The sequence below is a fragment of the Wolffia australiana genome, chromosome 1, assembly GCF_029677425.1.
Source record: "Wolffia australiana isolate 7733 chromosome 1, ASM2967742v1".
NCBI classification, from domain to species: Eukaryota; Viridiplantae; Streptophyta; class Magnoliopsida; order Alismatales; family Araceae; genus Wolffia; species Wolffia australiana.
Genome location: NC_135835.1, coordinates 2,378,635 through 2,402,036, shown reverse-complemented (window position 1 = coordinate 2,402,036; position 23,402 = coordinate 2,378,635). Strand labels below are relative to the sequence as shown.

General features: G+C 45.6%; 1 protein-coding gene across 5 annotated transcripts; it reads right to left on the bottom strand.

Moving 5' to 3' along the window:
- Window positions 1–18: 18 nt before the first annotated feature.
- LOC144701254 (zinc finger C3H1 domain protein) lies at window positions 19–23,184 on the bottom strand. 5 transcript variants are annotated; one of them, XM_078573023.1, is made up of 10 exons: window positions 22,939–23,184; window positions 22,052–22,151; window positions 20,336–21,132; window positions 12,816–13,166; window positions 12,348–12,648; window positions 10,945–11,370; window positions 10,567–10,853; window positions 9,814–9,912; window positions 8,758–8,883; window positions 19–1,900 (listed from the first exon to the last, which is right to left on the bottom strand). In XM_078573023.1, exons 1-10 carry the CDS (start codon window positions 23,017–23,019, stop codon window positions 179–181), a joined length of 4,290 nt encoding a protein of 1,429 aa, XP_078429149.1. In that variant the 5' UTR covers window positions 23,020–23,184; the 3' UTR covers window positions 19–178. The 5 variants fall into 5 exon arrangements, with proteins under 5 accessions (XP_078429149.1, XP_078429144.1, XP_078429156.1 ...); XM_078573018.1 differs by having other exon boundaries at window positions 10,945–11,376; window positions 22,939–23,183; XM_078573030.1 differs by having other exon boundaries at window positions 19–1,885; window positions 10,945–11,376; window positions 22,939–23,183.
- Window positions 23,185–23,402: the final 218 nt, after the last annotated feature.

Genomic DNA, 23,402 nt, shown 5'->3' with positions numbered 1-23,402 from the left:
TAAGCAAAGTAAACCATGAGAACCGCTGGCAGTCAACTAGAATTACAGTAAGATAACATTTTTTTCTCGTATAAATCTCGTATGGTTTGGCAAAAAAGGAAAGAAAAAGAATTGCACAAGAGAATATGCATGAAAAATTCAAGACAAAACCCTACTCACCTCTCCTGCCACCAAAAATTCAACATTTTAGGTCTTGGGAAATTCCTCTTTTCCTGGCAAATTCTTCCACCGCTGCTCCGTTTCCCCTCGTCTCCGATAGCCTGAAGTACGACTGCCAGAGTTTCAACGAGAACGGGTGCACAGCGACCGCCCTCTTATGAAAAGCATCTAAGAGGGATTGACTCTGGAGCTGAGTCAAAACGTTGACTACTGTCAGCCAGACGGACTCCGGCGCCACCGGGGAGCACTGGAAGACAGCATTAACCAGAAGAGTACCTGCCCAGAACCTCAGACCGTGGGAGGCGAAGCCAGCGTGCCGACCACACCCTGAGAGAGAATCACACGCGGCTGCCGCCAACCGGTGATTGGACGGTGAGATCTCCATCAGACCCTCCACAAAATCAACCAGATCCTTGGCTTCATCAAAGGCCTCCGGCAAGAGACCGGGCCCAAAGAGTGCTTCCAGGGCTGAATTCAACAGGGACGAATCTGCCGAAACCCGGCCCAGAAAGCAGGTTACCAGCTGCCTCAGCCTCGGCCTCTTGAGAGTTGTCAAGGATTTCATGGTCAGGGGCTCCGGCCAGGAGCGAGACCGGGAGTCGGCGATATAGCCCGAGAGGAGTCTCAGTACAGCGTCTCCTCCTGGCTGCTCGAGACAACCGGCAGACAGAGCCGCGTGCTCTCTCGCACAGACCGAGTATTCCTCGTCTGTGGCAATAGCCAAAGCCCGGTCAACGGCAGCCCGGGACTCTTCCGTGTCTCTGTGCATCAACTTGTACAGGCTCAGGTTGAGCAGCCCGTACACAGCATCCTGCTGGTTGCCGAACTGGGAAGTCAACGCCTTCTGGTCAAAACCAAGGCCCACGCAGATGGATTGGAACCAGTCCTGCATCACCTTCTCCGAAACCTTGAACATTCCATGGCCCAGACATAACTCCACCCACCGGTTCCACAGACGTTGACATCCGGGGACTTCTTTCGGCCAGCTGGCCACAGCTTCTCCAAACACGCAGAAGTCAACAGCTGAACCCGTCATCTGTCGATGGAATGAGATAAGAAGAAGGTCGACGCAAGTCGGGAACTTTCTCAGGTACTGGGTCAGAATATCAGACGACCCGTCCAGGCCACCGCAAAGGGCAGAGAGACATTTGACGTGGTTGACTGCGAGAAACTGTGCCGAAGTCTTGTCCCCAACGGCTGAATGTTCCAAGGCTTGAACCGTTCCGGCAATCTTCTCAAGAAATTCAACAGCGAGAAGCTTACGCTCGCTAGGCAAGGCAGCAGAGACCGGCAGCCAGTCGATTGCAAAGGGCAGGTCTTTGGGCAGCTCTAATCGCTGAATAACAGCTTCTGGAAGCCTCCCATAGATGATTAAATGCAGGCAACAGATCCAGAGTACGCATGTATCTGAAGTAGACAAGCATGAAAGAATATCTCTGAAAGGCAGGTCGTCTGAGGAGTCTTTCTTATCTGCAGTAGGATGAACGAGGGCAGAGACCCGGGATATCGCCTTGTTGATATCGCCATGCATGCAGAGGGTATTGATCATCTGGAGAGAGAGGTCAAGGATGCAAGAAGTTATGTGTTCTTCTTTGACTGCAAGGGCTTGGGTCTTCTGGCATAGAGCGGACAAGGCCTCGTCATAGGCAGCCATCCGGTCGTCAAAAGTCAACCTACTGCAGATGTATAAATGCCATAGCTCGTACGATTCTGGATTAAACTTCACCTGGAAAAGGGAAAACTACACAACTTTAATCCGATAAAGTTCTCAATACTTGGTCCGCATCACTTTCTGCTCAATCTTAACTCCTAATTTCAGTGTTCACTGGGCCAGTTAGAAATTTCCAATAATTTACATTTTAAAAAAGGTTCAAGTCAGTCAGCAGACGTTGCTCTAAGCGGTCCACATAATCATGAAAACAAATATACGTTCAAAAAAGATACTTATACCACATATCACTAAATTATTAAACAACAGATTAAGTTGCATAGGATACATAACAGAAAACAAGCACAAAGGCGACAAGGGTAATGCTTCGGAGGCACTTTTAATGCAAAATGTACATAATTTTCATTTTTAATGGTAGCAGGTAGGCCACCGATCTCGGGTGGTCTGCCCTGTTTTCTTCAAAAAAAAAGCTTCCGAGGCACTAAATCTTCATTCCCATATTTTACACCAGATTCAGCAATAATCCGCTATATTAATCAACAAAAATACGGAGAATTACTGGTTATTGATGCAACAACACAAACGAGAATTAAGGTCAGAGCTCTTCACCTCAGCTACTATAAATAAATCAGCGTAATAGGAAATGAAACTCAAAGGTAGATTTGCCATGAACCTATTCAAACTATGGCATAAGATCCAACCAAATGTCCACTAAAAATCTGGGAGAAACACATTAATTAGCATTAATTTTTACAGAACTATGGAGAGAATTTGTTGGGGAAGAGAAGGAGAAGATAATGACATAACTTGAGCAGAGTACATGTAAGGGTATATGTACCCTAAGAGGGAGAGAGGATAATAGGGTAATGGGCTTATAGAATAGGGCCCATTAGCCCATGAGGGATAGTCTATCACTAACACCCCCCCGCAAGCGAAGTATGGATATCTTCCATACCGAGCTTGGAGACGGCACGTTGAAGAAGAGGGCGGGAGAGTCCCTTGGTAAGGACGTCCGCTGCCAGGTCGGCGGATGCAACAAAGTCCAGGTCAAAGATCCCTTCGTCAACTTGCTCCTTGAAGAAGTAGCGGTTGCGCTCCATGTGCTTGATGCGGCCCTGTTGTCCAGGGTTCTTGGCCAACGCGATCGTCGACTTGTTGTCGCAGAAGAAGTGAATCGGGCCAGCATACTCCACGCGAAGATCGTGAAGGATGCCGTGAATCCACTGGCCCTCAGAGGCCCCATCGGCGAGTGCGCGGTACTCAGCTTCGGCGCTAAAGTGGGAGACTTTGTCCTGCTTGCTACTTTTCCAGCTGACGAGACTGCCAAAAACAAACGTGCAGTAGCCCGTGGTAGACCGATGATCCACAACGGAGCCGGCAAAGTCAGCATCAGTGTAGACTTTCACTGTCTGGTCAGTGCTGCGAGGGAAGAGCAGGCCCTTTCCGGGGCAGCCCTTCAGGTACGCAAGGACCCGGTGGGCGGCCTGATGGTGAATCTCCCGTGGGGAGTGCATAAACTGACTGAGCAGGTTGACGGCGAAGGCGATCTCGGGCCGAGTGTGCGTCAAGTAGAGGAGCTTCCCCACCAGCTGCTGATACCGGTGGGAATTCGTCAGCGGCGAATCCTCCCCTTTGCCCAACTTCACGTTGGGATCAATGGGAGTGCTCACCGGCGCACAATCGGTCATCCCTGTCAGTGCCAGTAAGTCGACAGCGTATTTCTGCTGCGAGACGAAGATCCCACGGGGGGAGTAGGCTACCTCAAGACCAAGGAAGTAGCGAAGAAGGCCTAGGGCCTTGATCTCAAACTCTTTAGCCAAGGCAGTGCTGAGGCGGACAGCTTCGGCAGCATCAGATCCCGTGATAAGGATGTCGTCGACGTACACGGCAAGAATGGAGACACCATTCGGGCGGTGACGGAAGAAGAGAGAGGCATCTCCATTGCTCTGAGTGTACCCTTCGGTCTTCAGAACAAAGGAGAACCTCCCAAACCACATGCGCGGGGACTGCTTGAGTCCATAGAGGGACTTCCGCAGTCGGCACACGTGACCAGGGGGGCCGAGTGAGTAGCCCGGGGGTTGCTGCATGTACACCTCCTCCGTCAAGTCGCCGTGCAAGAAGGCGTTCTTGACGTCGAACTGGCGGATGGCCCAGTGGAAGTGTGCTGCAAGCGCCAGAAGAAGCCGGACAGTCTCCATCTTCGCCACGGGAGAGAACGTCTCGAAGTAGTCCACGCCATAGGACTGAGTGAACCCCCGAGCCACAAGCCGAGACTTGAGGCGTTTGAGAGTACCGTCCGCATGATGCTTCTTGGCATGAATCCACTTGCAGTCCACTACCCTCTTGCCCGGAGGTAGTGGAACGACGTCCCACGTGTAGTTCTTGAGGAGAGACTGCATCTCCTCGTCCATCGCCGCTTTCCAATGGGGAGAAGCGATAGCATCGGCTAAGCGTCGAGGAACGGGATCCGACTCGATGCGGGTGAGGAACAACCAGTAGGGAGGACTCAGCCGGTCAAAGGAGAGGTAATGAGAGAGAGGGTAGAGGGGGACCTTAGTGCACTGACGGACCCCTTTCCGTAGAGCAATAGGCCACCCCAACTGATCGTCACCATCGACAGGAGAAGGAGCGGAAGCAATGGGGGACTCCCCGGGAGGAGCAGTAGACGACACACCGGGAGTCGTAGGAGACTCACCGGAGGGCGAGGGTAGACCGGGAGGGGGGAGTGACGAGGGTTGGTCACCGAGGTTTGACAAGGATGGGGGGCCGGAAGGAGGAATGGAGACCAATGGGAGAGGGAGAGCTGCCGAAAGGGGAAGCGCAGGTAACGAAGAAGAGGTAGAGGACACGTCCAAGGACCCCGCAGGAGGAAGTGAGGAAGAGGAATCAAGGGGAGAAAGATCCGAAAGTGAGGAGGGTGGAGTGGGAGTGGTGGACTCCACGATCGGACTTGGCCCCAAGAGGGGGGCCGAGGGAGCCTCATCCAGTGGAAGGCGTGATGAGGTAGAGTAGTCCCCAAAATAGGGTTCATGCTTGGCAAAGGTGACGTTTGCCGAGATGAAGAACCGCCGAGAAGGCGGATGATAGCACCGGTACCCTTTTTGGAGGGAAGAGTAACCCACAAACACACACCGGAGTGCGCGTGCATCAAACTTCGTGCGTGTGGGAGAAGTATCATGGACGTAGGTGGTGCAGCCGAAGATACGAGGCAAGAGTCCCGTCCGCAAAGAAGCATTCGGGAATGCCACAATCATCCGGTCCAAGGGGCTGGAGAACTCCAGGAGTGGGGTGGGGATACGGTTAACGAGGTGAGTACTCGTCAAAACCGCCTCTCCCCAATAACGCCCTGGCGCCTTGGAGTCCAACAGCAATGTCCGCGCCGTCGAGGTAACATAGCCGATGCGACGTTCAGCCATGCCATTCTGCTCGGGCGTGGCCACACAAGAGGACTCGTGGAGGATGCCCCGGTCGGCAAAGAAGGAGGCGAGGTCAGCGTTGAAGAAGTCCCGAGCATTGTCGGAACGAAAACGCTGGATGCCTCGACCAAACTGTGTCTGTACCATGGCGCAAAAGTGTCGAACATTCTGCGCAACCTCCGACTTCGCAGTCAGGAGGTAGACCACGATAGCGGGTAGCTTCGTCCACAAAGAGTAGAAAGTAGCGGTGCCCTTTCAGACTGATCTGCGGTGCCGGCCCCCAAACATCACTGTGGACTCGGAATAGCGGGGTCGATGTGTGAGACGAGGATGAAGCAAAGGAGGATCTGCGGTGCTTGGCTAACTGACAAGGTTCACAAAGCATAGTCTTAAGGTCCACGCCCGAACACAACGCGGGAAAAAGACGCTGTAAAGTGGAGAAAGGTGGGTGTCCAAGTCGCTGATGCTCCATCAGAAGGCGTCCCCGACGCTGCTCAGCCACCGAGAGAAGAGTCCGGTGCACCATGAAGCACTGGGAGCGGCCTCCATCGTCCAGCATCAGTAGTCCGTTCTCCCGCCTAATCGGTGAAGTCCGGCCCACCTTGTCAGACAGAAACATGCCGTCAGGTTGTAGGTGGAAGGAGCAGGAGATAGCATCAACTAAGCGCTGCGGAGACATAAGCACGGCCCGCAGGTCAAGGACATGGAGAACGTTGTGGACCACACCGAGGCCATCCACATAGACTGCCCCGATTCCGGCCACACGGAGACGTCCACCCCCGGCCGTGAGGACAGTGCGGCCACCACGATGCCGCTCATATGATACAAACCGGCATTGCTCGGGTCATGTGTTCGTAGCCCCGAATCAAGGACCCACGTCGTATCGGAGACGACAGGTGAGTGGAAGGCCGTATGGCCACAGTACCATGCATCTGAAGATGAAGGAAGGGAAGACGCACCAAAGCCGCCGAAGTAGGCCGTGGACGGATTCTGCAGGGCAGCCATCTGGTCACGGAGGCGGGCCAAATCTGCCTGAAGCTGGTCCATAGTCACTGCGGAGGGGCTGGCGGAGGAGGAATCAGAATGGGCCACCATGGCCTTGCCTTCTGCGGCCTCTTTCTTCTTTCGCCAGTCATTCAGGTGCTTCTTGCACTTGTTCTTCCCGTGGCCCGGTTTGCCGCAATACGAGCAAATCGTCGTCCCAGCTGGAGGAGCAGCGGAGGTGGGCGCAGGGAGGATCGACGGTGCCTTGCCGCCTGAAGGGAGGGCAGAAAGTAGTGCGGTCCACTCACCCGGGGGGCCGGAGGAGGGAGTCCCATGGAGGAGGAAGTGGCTTTCCTCTTCTTGAAGCTCCTTCACCAACTCCTCAAGGGCAGGAGGACCTTCCTTGCGGTGCAAGGCACGACGACGTACGTCATCATACTCGCGGTTCAGGCCATTGAGGAAGCCCATGATCCGCAGAAGAAGCACATTCTGGAACGTCTTGGACGTCGGATCGTCGGGCGGTAGGTAGTAATCCACTTCATCCCACATCTTCTTGTGGGCAAATGCATATTCAGAGATCGTCAACGACCCCTGACGGAGATTGCTGGCCTGACTTGCAAGGGAATAAAGACGCCACCAGTCGCTTTCCCGGCCACAGAAAGAGCGCACCTGATCCCAGAAACCTTTCACCGTTTTCTGATGCGGAAGACGGTCGCGGAAATCTGGAGCCAGGGTGTACGCATACATCCAGCCGAGGATGAACTGGTCCTCAACGTCCCACGCTGCATAATGTGGGTGGTCGATGGTAAGGGGGTCTTCAGTGCAATGCTTGAAGAGCTGGCGCGCCTTCAAGGTGGTCTCGACGAAGCGCATCCACGGGAGTAGATTCGGGCCCCGTAAGAGTGTCGTCTCGGGGACCAACGACTTCCTGGATGAGCCACCTTGTAGGACAGTGGCTTCTCCAGGAAGCCGGTCTCGGTGAACGGCATGGTGCTGTTACGGCGCTGCTACGGTAGTGCTGCGGCTACGGCTGCTGTGCGTGCGCTGCGGCTGCGGGCTGCGGCTGCTGTGCGTGCGCGGCGGCTGCGGGCTGCGGCTGCTGTGCGTGCGCGGCGGCTGCGGGCTGCGGCTGCTGTGCGTGCGCGGCGGCTGCGGGCTGCGGCTGCTGTGCGCGCGCGGCGGCGGTGGGCTGCGGCTGATGTGCGTGCGCGGCGGCTGCGGGCTGTGGCTGCTGTGGCGCGCGCGCGGCGGCTGCGCTGCGGCTGCTGTGCGTGCACGCGGCGGCTGCGGGCTGCGGCTGCTGTGCGCGTCGCGGCGGCTGCGGACTGCGGCTGCTGTGCGCGGCGGCCGCGGGCTGCGGCTGCTGCTGTGGCGCTGGCGACCGCGGCTGCGGCTGCTGTGCGCGGCACGGCGGCTACGGCTGCGGCTGCTGTGCGTCGCGGCGGCTGGGCTGCGGCTGCGGTGCGTGGCACGGCGGCTGCGGGCTGCGGCTGCTGTCGCGCGGCGGCTGCGGGCTGCGGCTGCTGTGCGCGCGGCGGCTGCGGGCTGCGGCTGCTGTGCGTGCGCGGCGGCTGCGGGCTGCGGCTGCTGTGCGTGCGCGGCGGCTGCGGGCTGCGGCTGCTGTGCGTGCGCGGCGGCTGTAGGTGGGCGATGTCAAACCCTAGGGAAGGAGCTCTAGAGCTCTGATACCATGTTGGGAAGAGAAGGAGAAGATAATGACATAACTTGAGCAGAGTACATGTAAGGGTATATGTACCCTAAGAGGGAGAGAGGATAATAGGGCTAATGGGCTTATAGAATAGGGCCCGTTAGCCCATGAGGGATAGTCTATCACTAACAGAATTTGCACATGTGCGTCCTCAGTAACATAGAAGATGGACCACCAAATCTATCAAAAAAGAACAAGTTAACAGCTAGCTGAGCTCTCTCGGTGGCGTCGTTTTCCCATCGATTAGTTAATCTTGACTGCTTACCAACTATTATCCAACCTAACACCTTTCTCATCCCATAAAAAATAAGATCAAGCCAACATTAACAGCTGGGATGAAGTAGGCTTTTTAAAATGTCAATCGCCTTAAACATTTTATTATTGAATAACTTTGTATGATATTGAAAGGCACAATTTTTCATCAAGTGTTTGTGCACTATTAATCGGACAAGTGACTTATTTGTATCTTTACATGCGGAAAAAATATACCAGAATTCTTTTTATAACACCTCCCCAAACAATTTTCAACAAAAAAGGAGTCCATAGTGAAAAAAAATTAGTCAAAATGCTTTTAAGAAAGAATAGACAACTGTTTTTTACGAAAAAAATAAAGACAACTCTTAAATATGAGAAGATTAACAATAATGCGGCGACGAAAATGGTATTGGAGATTAACCTATTCAAAGAAGTACGAGATATGAACAGCATGAGTAATCAGAAATTTGTTGAAGCCATCAAACGATGCTTTTCAAGGAAACTTTAATTAACGAATAAAAGGGATTATCAAAAAGCCAAGGTAAAAAAATAAAATCTAAAGATACCGCAAAAGAAAACATGTCATCCTTGCCGATGGATTTTTCTCTCCGGTAGTAAATATGGAGATACACGAACCAGAGTGTAACTGAATCAGGATTAGTCTCAAGTGCATGGGATAAGAGAGGTAACACCTGTAAAAGGAACGCAACAACTAAGACATATTTTTAATGACAGACCAAATCAATCAAAAGAAACATGAAACCCAAGACAAGGCATTGAGGGTTCATGGTAAAGATGACGATGATGGGCCTACATCATCCTTGTTGTCCATCCATTGATTGGATTACAATTACGAAAGATAATTCATCATCGTAGCCACTGATGAATGAAGATGGACGATGAAGGACAATTCATGTCAGCAGAAGCCCTATTGTCCCTACATTTATGTTTAGTTTATTGTTTTTCTATTTATCTGTAAATGTGGGCCCACTAATCCGCTAGCGCATTTATATGGGCCCGGCCCATTTACGTGTAAGCCTCTGGGTTTTAAACCAGAGATACCCTAGTAATGAAGTATGAATGTTTTTGTTCTCTTCTCTCGTTCTGACTGGCGGCTAGGTCAACAGCCGACCAGCCATGGAGCTAGCTGACAATTCACAAGTATAATTTCTTCCCCTAGATATGGTTCTCTCTCTCATACTCGTCAATTGTGAGCAGCTCGGATGACAATGAAAACGAAAATATGTGTAGATGACAAAGATGACAAATGATTGTGTCATCACCAACTCTAGGTGTCACAGAAGGCCGGTGCAATATCCACACTTCTGATATTGACTGTAAAGAGCTTCAAATCATATATTAATCATTTTCTTTGGAATCCTTGCGATAGACTGACAGAAAATGATAGTTTGATAAAAATGATGCAAACAAGGACTAGAATGTAAAAAAGAAATAATCTCGTGCTAACAATTAAAAAATACGAATAAAAACTTCTTAGTTTCCTTTTGTCCCTCCGATTGTTATACAATCTATGCAAATCAAGACTTTGGTTTGGTTAATGTCATCAAATCTGAAACAACGCATGGCTTTAAACGAGAGAAAAAGAGATGAAAAACCGGTACCTCCTTTCTCAGAACCTTGTTACTCATCTTCCCGTTCAAAAGGTCAATTGCTATCTCCAGTGTCTGCTCAGGTTCGTTCAACCCATCTTTCAAGTTTTTCTAGGGAATTTTTTTACATAAGAAGGAATTATCCAAGATTAAATTATGACAGATGCTCAGAAATATATATCTGAGTAGGAGAATCTATTATTTTAAAAATCGAGCCACCATTAAAGAAATTGATTTCCCTCATCGACGAACAGAAATGCAAGATTTTCGTGTGATGCACTAAAGTAAATTAATTGTCTACAGCGCAAAATTTCAGTAGGATTTCATCCTAGTATGAAATTAGAATTTAGAAAATCAGAAAATAAATGAGTGACTCAATAAAAAGAACATGAATGTTTCCACTCCTTGGCTAGTAACCAAGATACTTTTTCATGGATATAAACAAAGAAACATGATGCCATAAATAAAATCTAAGTTTGAAGAGTCCAACTAACTACCAAGAAAATAAAATTTGAACAAGATAATCTGAACGGCAGACATGACGGAAAAAACTCTTCACAACTTAGAGAACAACAAGGTAAATATCACAGAAGAACCAGGGTTCTACAATGCTCGTGACATCTATCTGATGCCCAGCATTCATCTTACTGATTAACATCAAAGTGTCTACATTCAAGTTTCGAACACAACATCCATTCAGACTAATAATTAACTGTCTAATCGTTTGATATTCTTTAGGAGAAAGATTTTGTAACAAAGACAAACCGTTCTGTCAGCTTCACAAACGAAATGTAATGGCGGCCTATTCCACTGATCATTCTCATATGAAGGAACCTCCCTTCGGATGCATAAAGGTACAACTTGGGATGCACAAAACGCAACGTCCCAGTATTGTTGCGCAAGGCACGCGAGTACTGATTGATCTAGCAGTGGATCAGCTTCCATTATTTGCAATCCGACGTTATAAATTGGCACAGAGACAGTGTATTGGTGAAGTTGATGTTGAAATCCATAAACCCTAATATCATTGGCATGAGGATCAACATGAGTTTCTGCATAAATCAAAAGTGTAAAAGTCTTCAGCTCAAGTTAGGGCCTCTTGCTTCAAGTAAACGGGAAACATAAAAAAGCCTGAAGACAAACCATCAGATGCAGATAACTTTGTCTTCTGTCTTTTCTGAGTCTTGAAATGTTGCCACTGGCACTCATCATCGTTACATTTGCCACGAAGCTCAAACATGCAAAGAGGCCAATAGGGATCAAGTGAAAACTCGACATTCCCAGGGCCCCCCGCTGGCAAATGAGATATCAACCTATTATCCTCCAATCCGACTTCAAATAGGTTTGTGCGGCAGATTTTTAACTTGGGAGGAAAAAGTTTCAAGTGAGAACCTACGATCCATAATAAAGAATGTACAGAAATAGGGGCAGCTACAACAGAACCACAGTAAGTGTGTGAAATCTCAGCTTCTGGTTGTATAATTGAGGGAGAACCATCGATGCAGATATCACCAGCACAAGCTTGCGCTGACTGGTCTCCAACATGAATGCGGTTTCTCCTGGAAATTTCTGAACCTAAAATTATTGAAGAAATAAGACGAGATTTTCACTAGCAGGTATCATATAACTTCACAAAGATTCTCCTTTACATTGACCACATAGATACCACAAAAATTGCTTGTGGGAGAAATGGGGAAACAAGTTATCTAAATTTAAATAATTTTTTTCTTATAATTGAATCAGGATTTCTTTTCCTGTAGATGGTGGACATACAACCCAATGAGACTATTGCCTCACCTTCTTTGTTCCCCCCTGATTTCTAGACTTCAATAGTACCAATGGGACTATTGAGATTCATGAAGATTTTCTAAAACACCATCTTTGTGTTGGTCTTTGGAAAAAAAAAGACATTTTTTTAATGCTTTCTGTGGAATAATCGACAAAACAAAAAAATATTATCAACGGTAACTGCATTGATATATTTATCCCACTACGTCTGTGTTCACCCTCCCCTTAGGAGGCCAAACCAGAATAGCAAAGTTTTTTTGAAGAAAACCAGTATATCAAAGTTCAAACGTGATTCCTGCCTTTGCATCTCCTGGTAAATTGTCGCCTCAGACCTTGCGGTTGCTCTCTAACCTGCAATTTCTATCTCCTTCACAGGATCACCAGCTGGCACTCACCTTGATTGATTCCTTCCTTTGCCCCTCTAGGTCGATAATTGATCTCACTTCCTATATACCGATAAAATAGATGCGTTTCTATCAGAAGCATCCATCTAAATTGAGATTCATGCATTTTTTGTTTCCTGTTAAACAGATGTTCTAACTCAAACCAGTAAAATCCATATTCATCATTTAAATCAAAACCTTCCACATTCCCCAGCATGATCACAAATACAACCCTGTTGTGCTACTCAGTGCAGTTGTTTAGTTAGATGGGCAATACTATGATTGGGGTCCATTGATTTCCCGATGTCTTTAGTTAAATAAACAGACAAGCCATACTCAGATTGAATGAGCAATAACTCAAAATAACAAACATACCGTCATTAGCATACTGAGATTCTGGCAATCTCAAGCTCGGGGCGGGATGTCTTGTCACCGACAAGAGCTCAAGAGGGGAGGTTTTATAACCTTCACCAGAAATTTCAATAGGGTTCACAGTTGTATTATCTTGATCGTATCCTTTGGAAGGGCTCCTTAAAGAGGACCTGGTGCCTAACTTCGATACAAGTTTTGTTCTCAGAGAAGCCTCAAGCTCAAAGTCACGACCACATTCTACAGAGCCTCTTTGGGAGTCAGAATCAATTGCTGCTCCAACATCAATACAAAGCTCATCACTTCCCTACACAGTTAAACAACGAAAGATATGTTAGAGGTAAAAGCCATCAGGCCATCAGTACATCATCAACTCTTTATATTACTCCATCAAAATCTAATTATCTTACAGGAAAATCATTTTGTATCAACTAGAGAGGTTTTGAAAGGAACAAAAGATGATTCTGCACTCACCTGAACATATTCGTGATGTTCAGGGACCACCAAGCGATCAACTTCAGCTAAAAGACCACTAGAACTGTTAAAAATATTTTCTGCAGCGTTCGGCCATTTGGGGGCCATAAGAGAAAGAACTTCTCTTTGTCGGTATAAGTAAAAGCATCTATTATTTGCTGCAATAAGTTCTTCTCGTGCTTTTCGGTAGGCCTTCAAGGCTCGCATCTCCTCAAGCTCACATTTATGTCGATACTCCTGGGCCTCCTCAAGTTCGTTGTCATACAATTCTTCAAGACGGAGTACATCATCCCTATCTAATCCAGACTGCTGTTGATGCTCTGGTTCATTTGGATCAGCAAAGTACGTAATCTGCAGAGATGAGATAGCAGATCATATTCGAAAAAAAATGTGTACTGTGTAAAAAGGAATGCCTTGATAAAATAATAAGATGCATCACAAGGCCAAATTTAAGAAACTGATGAGAAACATGGCTTCCAGAATAATATTTGAAAGAGATACCCAGACATTATTTATGTACTTAGCAGAGAAGATTCAAAAGAAGCGTATATTACGCAACAAATTAATGACTTGGTAGAATTAAAGATGTAAGAAAATAGCTGGATCTCTTCTTCTCTTGTTCATGCCCCTCTCTTCTGACAGCAGAAAAAACTCTGATGGCTAAGTTTGAATAAGCCAAAAAAAACCTATTCCCTCGACACTGGTTTACATACCAGCCAATAAAAGTGGCTGGTGGACTCCAATTACCCACGTGACTTATTCCTGGAATAAGTCACAAGATACATGGTGAGATGGGACACTTAAAATTAAAACATAACGATACTGGTCACTTATATCATGAGGCCCATTTACAGGACTGAAGATACAAATAATAATTAAAAACACACAGTAATGTCTCTAATAAACAAAAGAAATTAAAAGGTAGCATGGCCCTCAGAAAAACCTTAGAAAGATACTTTACCATATAATGTAAAATCTTAAATGGGACCAACCAATCACTGAACAAGAAAATGGACCAACAACATGATTCAACATGGAAAAAGGACTGCTTTCAATATTATTGAAGATGGAGGAATAGCAACGGGGGATATAAAAATCAATCAGTAGGAAGGGCTACAACTATTCCAAACAACTTCTCGACTATCCTGAGGGGAAAGGTAAATCTGGTTAAAGTTGAAGGAAAAACTAACCAGACGACCAAATGTTAGGATCCTCATCCTATCTAAGGTTAGTTTCGTCATACTAGCCCACCAAGGGCGTTTGGTTGGCTACTGCGTAGACAGTGAAGTTGAAGTCCATTGTCTCTCTTCTAGATGTATAGGTCCCCTCTCCCCTCGCTGACACCCTTCCTCATGCTTGTTTCTACCTCGTCATCTCTTCATGCAGCTCGTCCCTGGTTCATACGCCTCCTCCGCTTGACCTCTCTTCTGACCATTCCTGTTTATTCTCCAACCAAGGGAATGTCAACCCTCTCCACTATCCGTAGGAAGGGCTACAACTATTCCAAACAACTTCTCGACTATCCTGAGGGGAAAGGTAAATCTGGTTAAAGTTGAAGGAAAAACTAACCAGACGACCAAATGTTAGGATCCTCATCCTATCTAAGGTTAGTTTCGTCATACTAGCCCACCAAGGGCGTTTTTGGTCATTTTACCCTAGATGTATAGGTCCCCCGCTGACACCCTTCCCCTCATGCTGTTTCTACCATCTCTTCTCTTCACCTGTGCAGCCTGCCTGGTTCATTCCCTCCTCCGCTTGACCTCTCTTCTGACCATTCCTGTTTATTCTCCAACCAAGGGAATGTCACTCTCTCTCCACTATCCGTAAGGGAGGGCCACAAACCATTCCAAACACTCCTAGACTTCTAAAAGGGGGGAGGAAAGTCTTAAAGTAAAAAAGGAAACCAGAAATGTTAGGATCCTCATCCTATCTAAGGTTAGTTTCACATACTAGCCCACCAAGGGCGTTTTGTCATTTGGCGTAGACAGTGAAGTTGAAGTCCATTGTCTCTCTTCTAGATGTATAGGTCCCCTCTCCCGCTGACACCCTTCCTCATGCTTGTTTCTACCTCGTCATCTCTTCATGCAGCTCGTCCCTGGTTCATACCCGCCTCCGCTTGACCTCTCTTCTGACCATTCCTGTTTATTCTCCAACCAAGGGAATGTCAACCCCCCTCCACTATCCGTAGGAAGGGCTACAACTATTCCAAACAACTTCTCGACTATCCTGAGAGGAAAGGTAAATCTGGTTAAAGTTGAATGAAAAGCTAACCAGACAACCAATTGTTAGGATCCTCATCCTATCTAAGGTTAGTTTCACATACTAGCCCACCAAGGGCGTTTTGGTCATTTGGCTACTGCGTAGACAGTGAAGTTGAAGTCCATTGTCTCTCTTCTAGATGTATAGCTCCACTCTCTCCCTCGCTGACACCCTTCACTCATGCTTGCTTCTCCCTCGTCATCTCTTCATGCAGCACGCCCCTGGTTCCTACCCGCCTCCACCGCTTGCCCTCTCTTCTCACCATTCCTGTTTATTCTCCAACCAAGGGAATGTCAACCTCTCAAGGGCTAACTATTCCAAACAACTATCCTGAGGGGAAAGGTAAATCTGGTTAAAGTTGAAGGAAAACTAACCAGACCAAATGTTAGGCTCCTCATCCTATCTAAGGTTAGTTTCGTCATACTAGCCCACCAAGGGTTTTTTTGGTCATTTACCCAGACAGTGAAGTGTTGAGTCCATTGTCTCTCTCTTCTTGTATAGGTCCCCTCCCCCTCCCTGACACTCCTTCCTCATGCTTGTTTCTACCCTCGTCATCTCTCTTCATGCAGCTCGCCCCTGGTCATACCCGCCTCCCTCCTCCGCTTCCTCTTTCTGACATTTCTATTTTAATCTCAGCCAAGGGAATGTCAACCTCTCACTATCAGTGGAAGGGCTACAAACTATCCAAACAAACATAAACTGATCCTGAGGAAAATATAAATCTGGTAAAAAGTTGAGCTAAAACTAGGAGCCACATGTTGGATCTCTATCATCTATAAGATTGGTTCAATCATTGCTATTCAAGGCGTTTCGTCATTTGGCTACTCGTGAACAGTTGAGAAGTTGAAGTCCAGTGTCTCTCTTATAGATTGTCTCTCTTACCTCTCTGTTTGACTTCCTTCCTCACTTCTGTTCTCCTCATCTCTTTTATTGCTCGTCCCTGGTTCATACCCACTATCTCCGGTTTAAGCTCTCTTCTGGCTGTTCTTCTCCAACCAAGGGAATGTCAACCCCTCTCCACTATCCGTAGGAAGGGCTACAACTATTCCAAACAACTTCTCGACTATCCTGAGGGGAAAGGTAAATCTGGTTAAAGTTGAAGGAAAACTAACCAGCAAATGTTAGGATCCTCATCCTATCTAAGGTTAGTTTACATACTAAGCCCACCAAGGGCGTTTTGGTTTACTGCGACAGTGAAGTTGAAGTCCATTGTCTCTCTTCTACTCTCTTCATGCTCGTCCCTGGTTCATACCCGCCTCCGCTTGACCTCTCTTCTGACCATTCCTGTTTATTCTCCAACCAAGGGAATGTCAACCCCTCTCCACTATCCTGTGAGGAAGGGCAACAATTCCAAACAACTTCTCGACTATCCTGAGGGGAAAGGTAAATCTGGTTAAAGTTGAAGAAAAAAAACCAGACGACCAAATGTTAGGATCCTCATCCTATCTAAGGTTAGTTTTCACATACTAGCCCACCAAGGGCTTTTGGTCATTAGTGAAGTTGAAGTCCATTGTCTCTCTTCTAGATGTATAGGTCCCCTCCCCCCTTCCTCATGCTTGTTTCTACCTCGTCATCTCTTCATGCAGCTCGTCCCTGGTTCATACCGCCTCCTCCGCTTGACCTCTCTTCTGACCATTCCTGTTTAATCTCCAGCCAAGGGAATGTCAACCCCTCTACACTATCCGTAGGAAGGGCCACAACTATTCCAAACAACTTACTATCCTGAGGGGAAAGGTAAATCTGGTTAAAGTTGAAGGAAAAAAACCAGAAATGTTAGGATCCTCATCCTATCTAAGGTTAGTTTCGTCATACTAGCCCACCAAGGGCGTTTTGGTCATTTGGCTACTGCGTAGACAGTGAAGTTGAAGTCCATTGTCTCTCTTCTAGATGTATAGGTCCCCTCTCCCCTCGCTGACACCCTTCCTCATGCTTGTTTCTCACCCATCTCTTCATCTATTCCAAACAACTTCTCTCACTCATCCTGGGGGGGTAAAAACTGTTAAAGGAAGGGGAAACTAAACTAGACGAAAATAAAATGTTAGGATCCTCATCCTAAGGTTAGTTAGTTCATACTCCACCAAGGGCGTTTTTGGTCATATTACTGGGTGGAAGTTGAAGTTCAAAGTCCATTGTCTCTCTTCTTCTAGATCTCCCTCACCCTCCCCTCTCCCCTCATGCTTGTTTCTACCTCGTCATCTCTTCATGCATTCCTGTTTTCTCCAACCAAGGGAATGTCCCCTCCACTATCCGTAGGAAGGGCTACAACTATTCCAAACAACTTCTGGGAAAGGTAAATCTGGTTAAGTTGAAGGAAAACTAACCAGACGACAAATGTTAGGATCCTCATCCTATCTAAGGTTAGTTTCACATACCAGCCCACCAAGGGCTGCTTTTTCATTGAAAGCTCATTGTAGACAGTGAAGTTGAAGTCCATTGTCTCTCTTCTAGATCGCCTAGATGTATAGGTCCCCTCTCCCCTTTGACACCTTCCCCTCATGCTTGTTTCACTTGTCATCTCTTCATCTCTCGTGCCTGGTTCATACCGCCCGCCTCCTCCGTTTGACCTCTCTTCTGACCGTTCCTGTTTATTCTCCAACCAAGGGAATGTCACCTCTCCACTATCCGTAGGAAGGGCTACAACTATTCAAACAACTTCTCGACTATCCTGAGGGAAAAAAATCTGGTTAAAGTTGAAGGAAAACTAACCAGACGACCAAATGTTAGGATCCTCATCCTATCTAAGGTTAGTTTCACATACTAGCCCACCAAGGGCGTTTTGGTCATTTGGCTACTGCGTAGACAGTGAAGTTGAAGTCCATTGTCTCTCTTCTAGATGTATAGGTCCCCTCTCCCCCTCGCTGACACCCTTCCCTCATGCTTGTTTCTACCTCGTCATCTCTTCATGCAGCTCGTCCCTGGTTCATACCCGCCTCCTCCGTTTGACCTCTCTTCTGACCATTCCTGTTTATTCTCCAACCAAGGGAATGTCAACCCCTCTCCACTATCCGTAGGAAGGGCTACAACTATTCCAAACAACTTCTCGACTATCCTGAGGGGAAAGGTAAATCTGGTTAAAGTTGAAGGAAAAACTAACCAGACGACCAAATGTTAGGATCCTCATCCTATCTAAGGTTAGTTTCGTCATACTAGCCCACCAAGGGCGTTTTGGTCATTTGGCTACTGCGTAGACAGTGAAGTTGAAGTCCATTGTCTCTCTTCTAGATGTATAGGTCCCCTCTCCCCCTCGCTGACACCCTTCCCTCATGCTTGTTTCTACCTCGTCATCTCTTCATGCAGCTCGTCCCTGGTTCATACCCGCCTCCTCCGTTTGACCTCTCTTCTGACCATTCCTGTTTATTCTCCAACCAAGGGAATGTCAACCCCTCTCCACTATCCGTAGGAAGGGCTACAACTATTCCAAACAACTTCTCGACTATCCTGAGGGGAAAGGTAAATCTGGTTAAAGTTGAAGGAAAAACTAACCAGACGACCAAATGTTAGGATCCTCATCCTATCTAAGGTTAGTTTCGTCATACTAGCCCACCAAGGGCGTTTTGGTCATTTGGCTACTGCGTAGACAGTGAAGTTGAAGTCCATTGTCTCTCTTCTAGATGTATAGGTCCCCTCTCCCCCTCGCTGACACCCTTCCCTCATGCTTGTTTCTACCTCGTCATCTCTTCATGCAGCTCGTCCCTGGTTCATACCCGCCTCCTCCGTTTGACCTCTCTTCTGACCATTCCTGTTTAATCTCCAACCAAGGGAATGTCAACCCCTCTCCACTATCCACCTTCCTTGATACAAACCTACAACAAGGTTTTTATCAACAGATTATCAAAATGCATCTAATGGGCAAAAGTGCTAGAGACACCCCGGGAGGCATAGGATTGTATCAACACCTTATGTATTTAATCCTTTTGAAGGACACAGATTTAATCCATCAGAAGGGTACATACTTCATCCATTGAGAATGCACAAAGCCTTACATTATAGGGCTAGATTAAGCCTCAAATGTTGTTCAGCTCAACAGAAATTAAAAGGAGAGAAAATGAACACTCAATGATAACCACAAATAGGTGAACAAGAATTCTTACGTTTTTAAATTTAAATAAAGAGACCACGGTCTTTGTTAGTCAGACACTCTCTCTGCCCTTCCTTTCTCTCAAATCTGTAAGTGGGCTGCATACTATGTGGCCCACATATTTACTTTCCCTTCCTTCTATTTGTGTGAGTGGGCCACGTACTATTTTTTTCTTTAAAGGAAGTTAATGTGATTTATTCCCAGGTGAGTTTGAATCACACAAGTCTGTGTTCACGTCATCCAAATGTTAAGTGACTTACCCCCGCATGGGAAATAAGTCATGTAGTGGGGCCAGCATTTAAACTGACCGCAACTTAATAGAAGCATTTTTTTGTCGCACTCAAACCCTGGCAGACACAAGCCAGAACGCTTGAGAAAAAGACAGACCACGTCTTCTTGCAACAAGCACACAGAATACACATGTGACAGATGGCAAACAGGCCAAAAAAAGGCATCGTACCATATGTTCCATCTCTACCATAGATAATAGATTTGTATCGACTAGAAAAGCTGGAAAATAGATATATTTGCTGGGCATGTCATGAAGCAGATTCGTAATGTCTATTACTTTCGGCAGACAACAAAAATTAACACGGGTCACGGCTCGTGAAAAAGTTGTTATCTTCAATAAGGAAGCTTATAGGGCTCGTACTTGGATGGCCATACACTTGATACAGACTTTGAAACTAAACAAGTAGATTCAGATATAGAGGAAACGAAACAGAGAACAGAATTAAGGTAAAAAATTAAACCAACTTCGTGCAGAAAGTCTTATTAATAGGGATTCAATAAAAACGTTATGAATGTCTACTGTTTGGACATAAGCCAACAATAAAGACAATCAAACTAAGGATTTCATAGGTTCAACGGAACATTCCTCATGATTAAAAAACTTCAATGCATTCGACCAGTGTCATCCAACAAAACGTAGCCAAATAACTAATAGAAAAAAGTTTTAAAATGACTGAATCAAATACAATTTCTACATGAAAAGAGCACATATGCTAATTACAAAGATAACCAGGTATTTTAGAAGCAAGCAGCCAAAAAATCAATCACATCATTAAGAAGCAAGTGACAATGGGATGATATTTTTAAGAAAACTACAGACATAAAAAAATAAAGCCAGCCCACAGTAGTTGACTATCCATATCATGAGGGCAGGTTAATGTTAGAGAACTACCAAAGCCTCTTTTTCTTTCACTTGTGATTGACCAAAGGCTTCAGCAGATGGCTCGTCAGCTGCGTTACTTCTCTCTGAAGCATGTTTAGAAGATGAATGTCGTGCGACCATATTTCCAGACCTCAGAAGTGAACTTGTTTCTGATGAATTGACAGTGGGTTTTAAGTATTGGTTTTCTTTGCTCACATATGATCCCTGAAGTAAAGGTATTTCATCTTTTTTCCCATCATAGGACTTTCTCTGAAGCCTTATGACACTTTCACGCTTTGCAATTTGTTCTCGTAAGCTTTTCAGACTGTCCTCTGTAACATTTACATCAGCTACCCTCCCTTCTTTGTTTCTTATAGATTTGGCGGCAGGGTTTTCCTGATGGACTGGACATGGCTTCTCAAATGCAGTGCCAACAGATGATCCAAGAGTTCCAGTGCGTAAGGGTTCTAATGGATGGTCAATAGTTTTCTTTCCTATTGTTGCCATCTTCTGATGGTTTATCTTACGCTGCAGAATCTTACTTTCTAAATTTGATGAATTCATTGGTCGTCTGGATTTATCAATTTCCCCTTCGTTGACTTTGACTGAGCTCATTATTTGTAAGTTTGCATTTTCAAATTCAGAGTCAACATCTTCACCATCAGAAAAACTTATGATCAGGTTGTCGTTGGAGCCTGAATGGCCGTTCCAAGAACTAGGTGTCTTGTTTTGCAACCGACTCTTCTTAACGCAGTTCTTCCTCAACGCTGTTCCAATCCGACTTCCAGCCAAGGGAGACCGAGATGAATTCCAGTGAAGATGATTACCTAGAAACATCCAAAGTTTAGAAGAATTTGAAAAGTAAACTAATCAATCTAATGCAATAACATCGAATGAGTTGTTAATAAAAAATAACGAACATATGTACATCTTTTCGGATTTTTTTTGAAGAAATATATCTTTTAGGATAATTAAAACAAGGTCCTCATATGATTAGAAATGAGTGATAGATTGAACTAGCATCATTGGCAGGTCTCTTGAAGAAAAAACGACAAATCGAGATATTTCATAATGTAACGTTGCTATTAGCTGCACTATAAAAATTTACAAAAGTGGGGCCTAGGAAAAAAAAGAGTTTTCCACAAAACGATACATCACAATCCAGAAGCACTCTATGGATTCGAGGGCTCAGCACTGTCAGATGTCGACTAGAACCAAAGTTTCCAACAAAAGGGTGCATCATAATCTAGAACAAGTTACAGATTTGTGGGCTCGAACCAGCTTTAAACAAGTTGGAAGCGATATAATGCCTTAAAATTAATGATTAGATGTTCCTTAATGCACTATTTTCACGCGTTAAGGGAGTATGGGTGTTAAAATATACAACCCAGTGCAAGAGCATATAGTCATTCACTAAGTCATACGTCAAAGATAAGGTATGGAACGACACATAGTCATAACAACTAAGATAGGAAGAAAGTAGTAATGATTACATACATCATCATTTTCCCTCACGTTAACTACTTTCAACCCATATAAATTCTAATCAACCACTGCCGACCATTGGTCAAAATAAATTAACAAAATACCCTTAGCTCAAATCAAGCGATTATACAGAGAAATTAATTAGGTAGATGATAGTTATTTTATCCTAGCCTTGCACGAAATAACCTAATGTCCCCAAGTCCATCACATAATGCAGTATGTTAGGGGAAGGAGGGTTGCCCACAAGATACAAATGCATACCAGACCGAAACCTTTTCCTCTGATTGTATTTAAAGCTGGGATATGTAGCCTTTACCAATGCCTTAATTGTTGAGGAAGCACCAAAGCTGCACGGCACGTTCTGACAGAGAAAGAAAAGCATTTGTCAAATGATAAAAAACCAGAATGATACCAATCAAAAACAAAAAAACACTTATATAGAAACAAAAAAACACTCATATATATATCAAAAAATTGTCGCAAAAGAAACAAAAAGCACTTATATAGAGCAATCAGATTCTTAACACCACCACACTTGGGGTTTAGAAGGGAAGATGTACTAAGAACTTGGGCTTTACTCAAACTAGTACTGGAACTTTTGACCTTGTACATCATGGATTTTCAAAATACTTTTCTACAAAAATGAAGGAAACCAAATTTGACGTTCCCTCATGGATTATGACGACGGATACGGGTCTTCGATTATTTCTTTAGACTAAAGCCAATGGCCAGGGAATTCTCTTAGTTCCACCCAATGGCTTCGGAAAAAATATCGTGCATAGCCCACAGGCAAGGACAAGTTTCCCTCGAGTCCGATTAGGCACGCCAAAAAACTGACGAATTAGTTCCCCAAACCTCTAATAGAGCCAAGAGATTCCTAGAAGCTATCGGGCTATTTGTCTTTCAAGCCAATTTCCATGTATGAGGAGTGAATAAAAAGAAATCCAAAACTACATATTCAACATTCAACAAGATCATCTTCGAGAGAACTTCAACAATGAACAGTGGACCGATGCGGAGAAGATTCTAAGGTTAAGCGATGAGGCACATGAACATATAAGAGCGGAATGAAAACGAGGAAACAAAATTTAAAAAAAAAAAAAAAAAAAAAAAAAAAACGATGAAATCAAGAGACAACTAAGAAAAACCTCAACGGAGGAGACCACGCCTTCCCTTCCGGACTTGTCGACGTTTCCCTCCTGCTTCGATATACCTCCATCATCGTTCATGGAAGTTATAGCATTCGCCGTTCCCTCATACAATCAAAATCGAAACCAATTCAACCCTACTCAAATCCAATTCCCGACTCAACACAATTTCAATCATCCGCCCGCTTCTACCCAAAGACGATCTTCCCTCGAAAACTTGAATCTGAACAAACGAGAGCCAAGTCTATGACAATATCTCGCTTATAAAGGGAAAGAAGATGTATAAAATTAAGTTTTCAAGGATCGAAGAACATAATCAATAGTTTAAGGTATAATTTTAAATTCGAGAATATCACCCATTCTAATCATTTATTAAATAGATACATAAAATGTAGGAAGTTTATTTTGGAGGGTATGAAAAGATAATCTAGAGTTTCAGGGGTAAAATTGAAGGGAACAGTTTT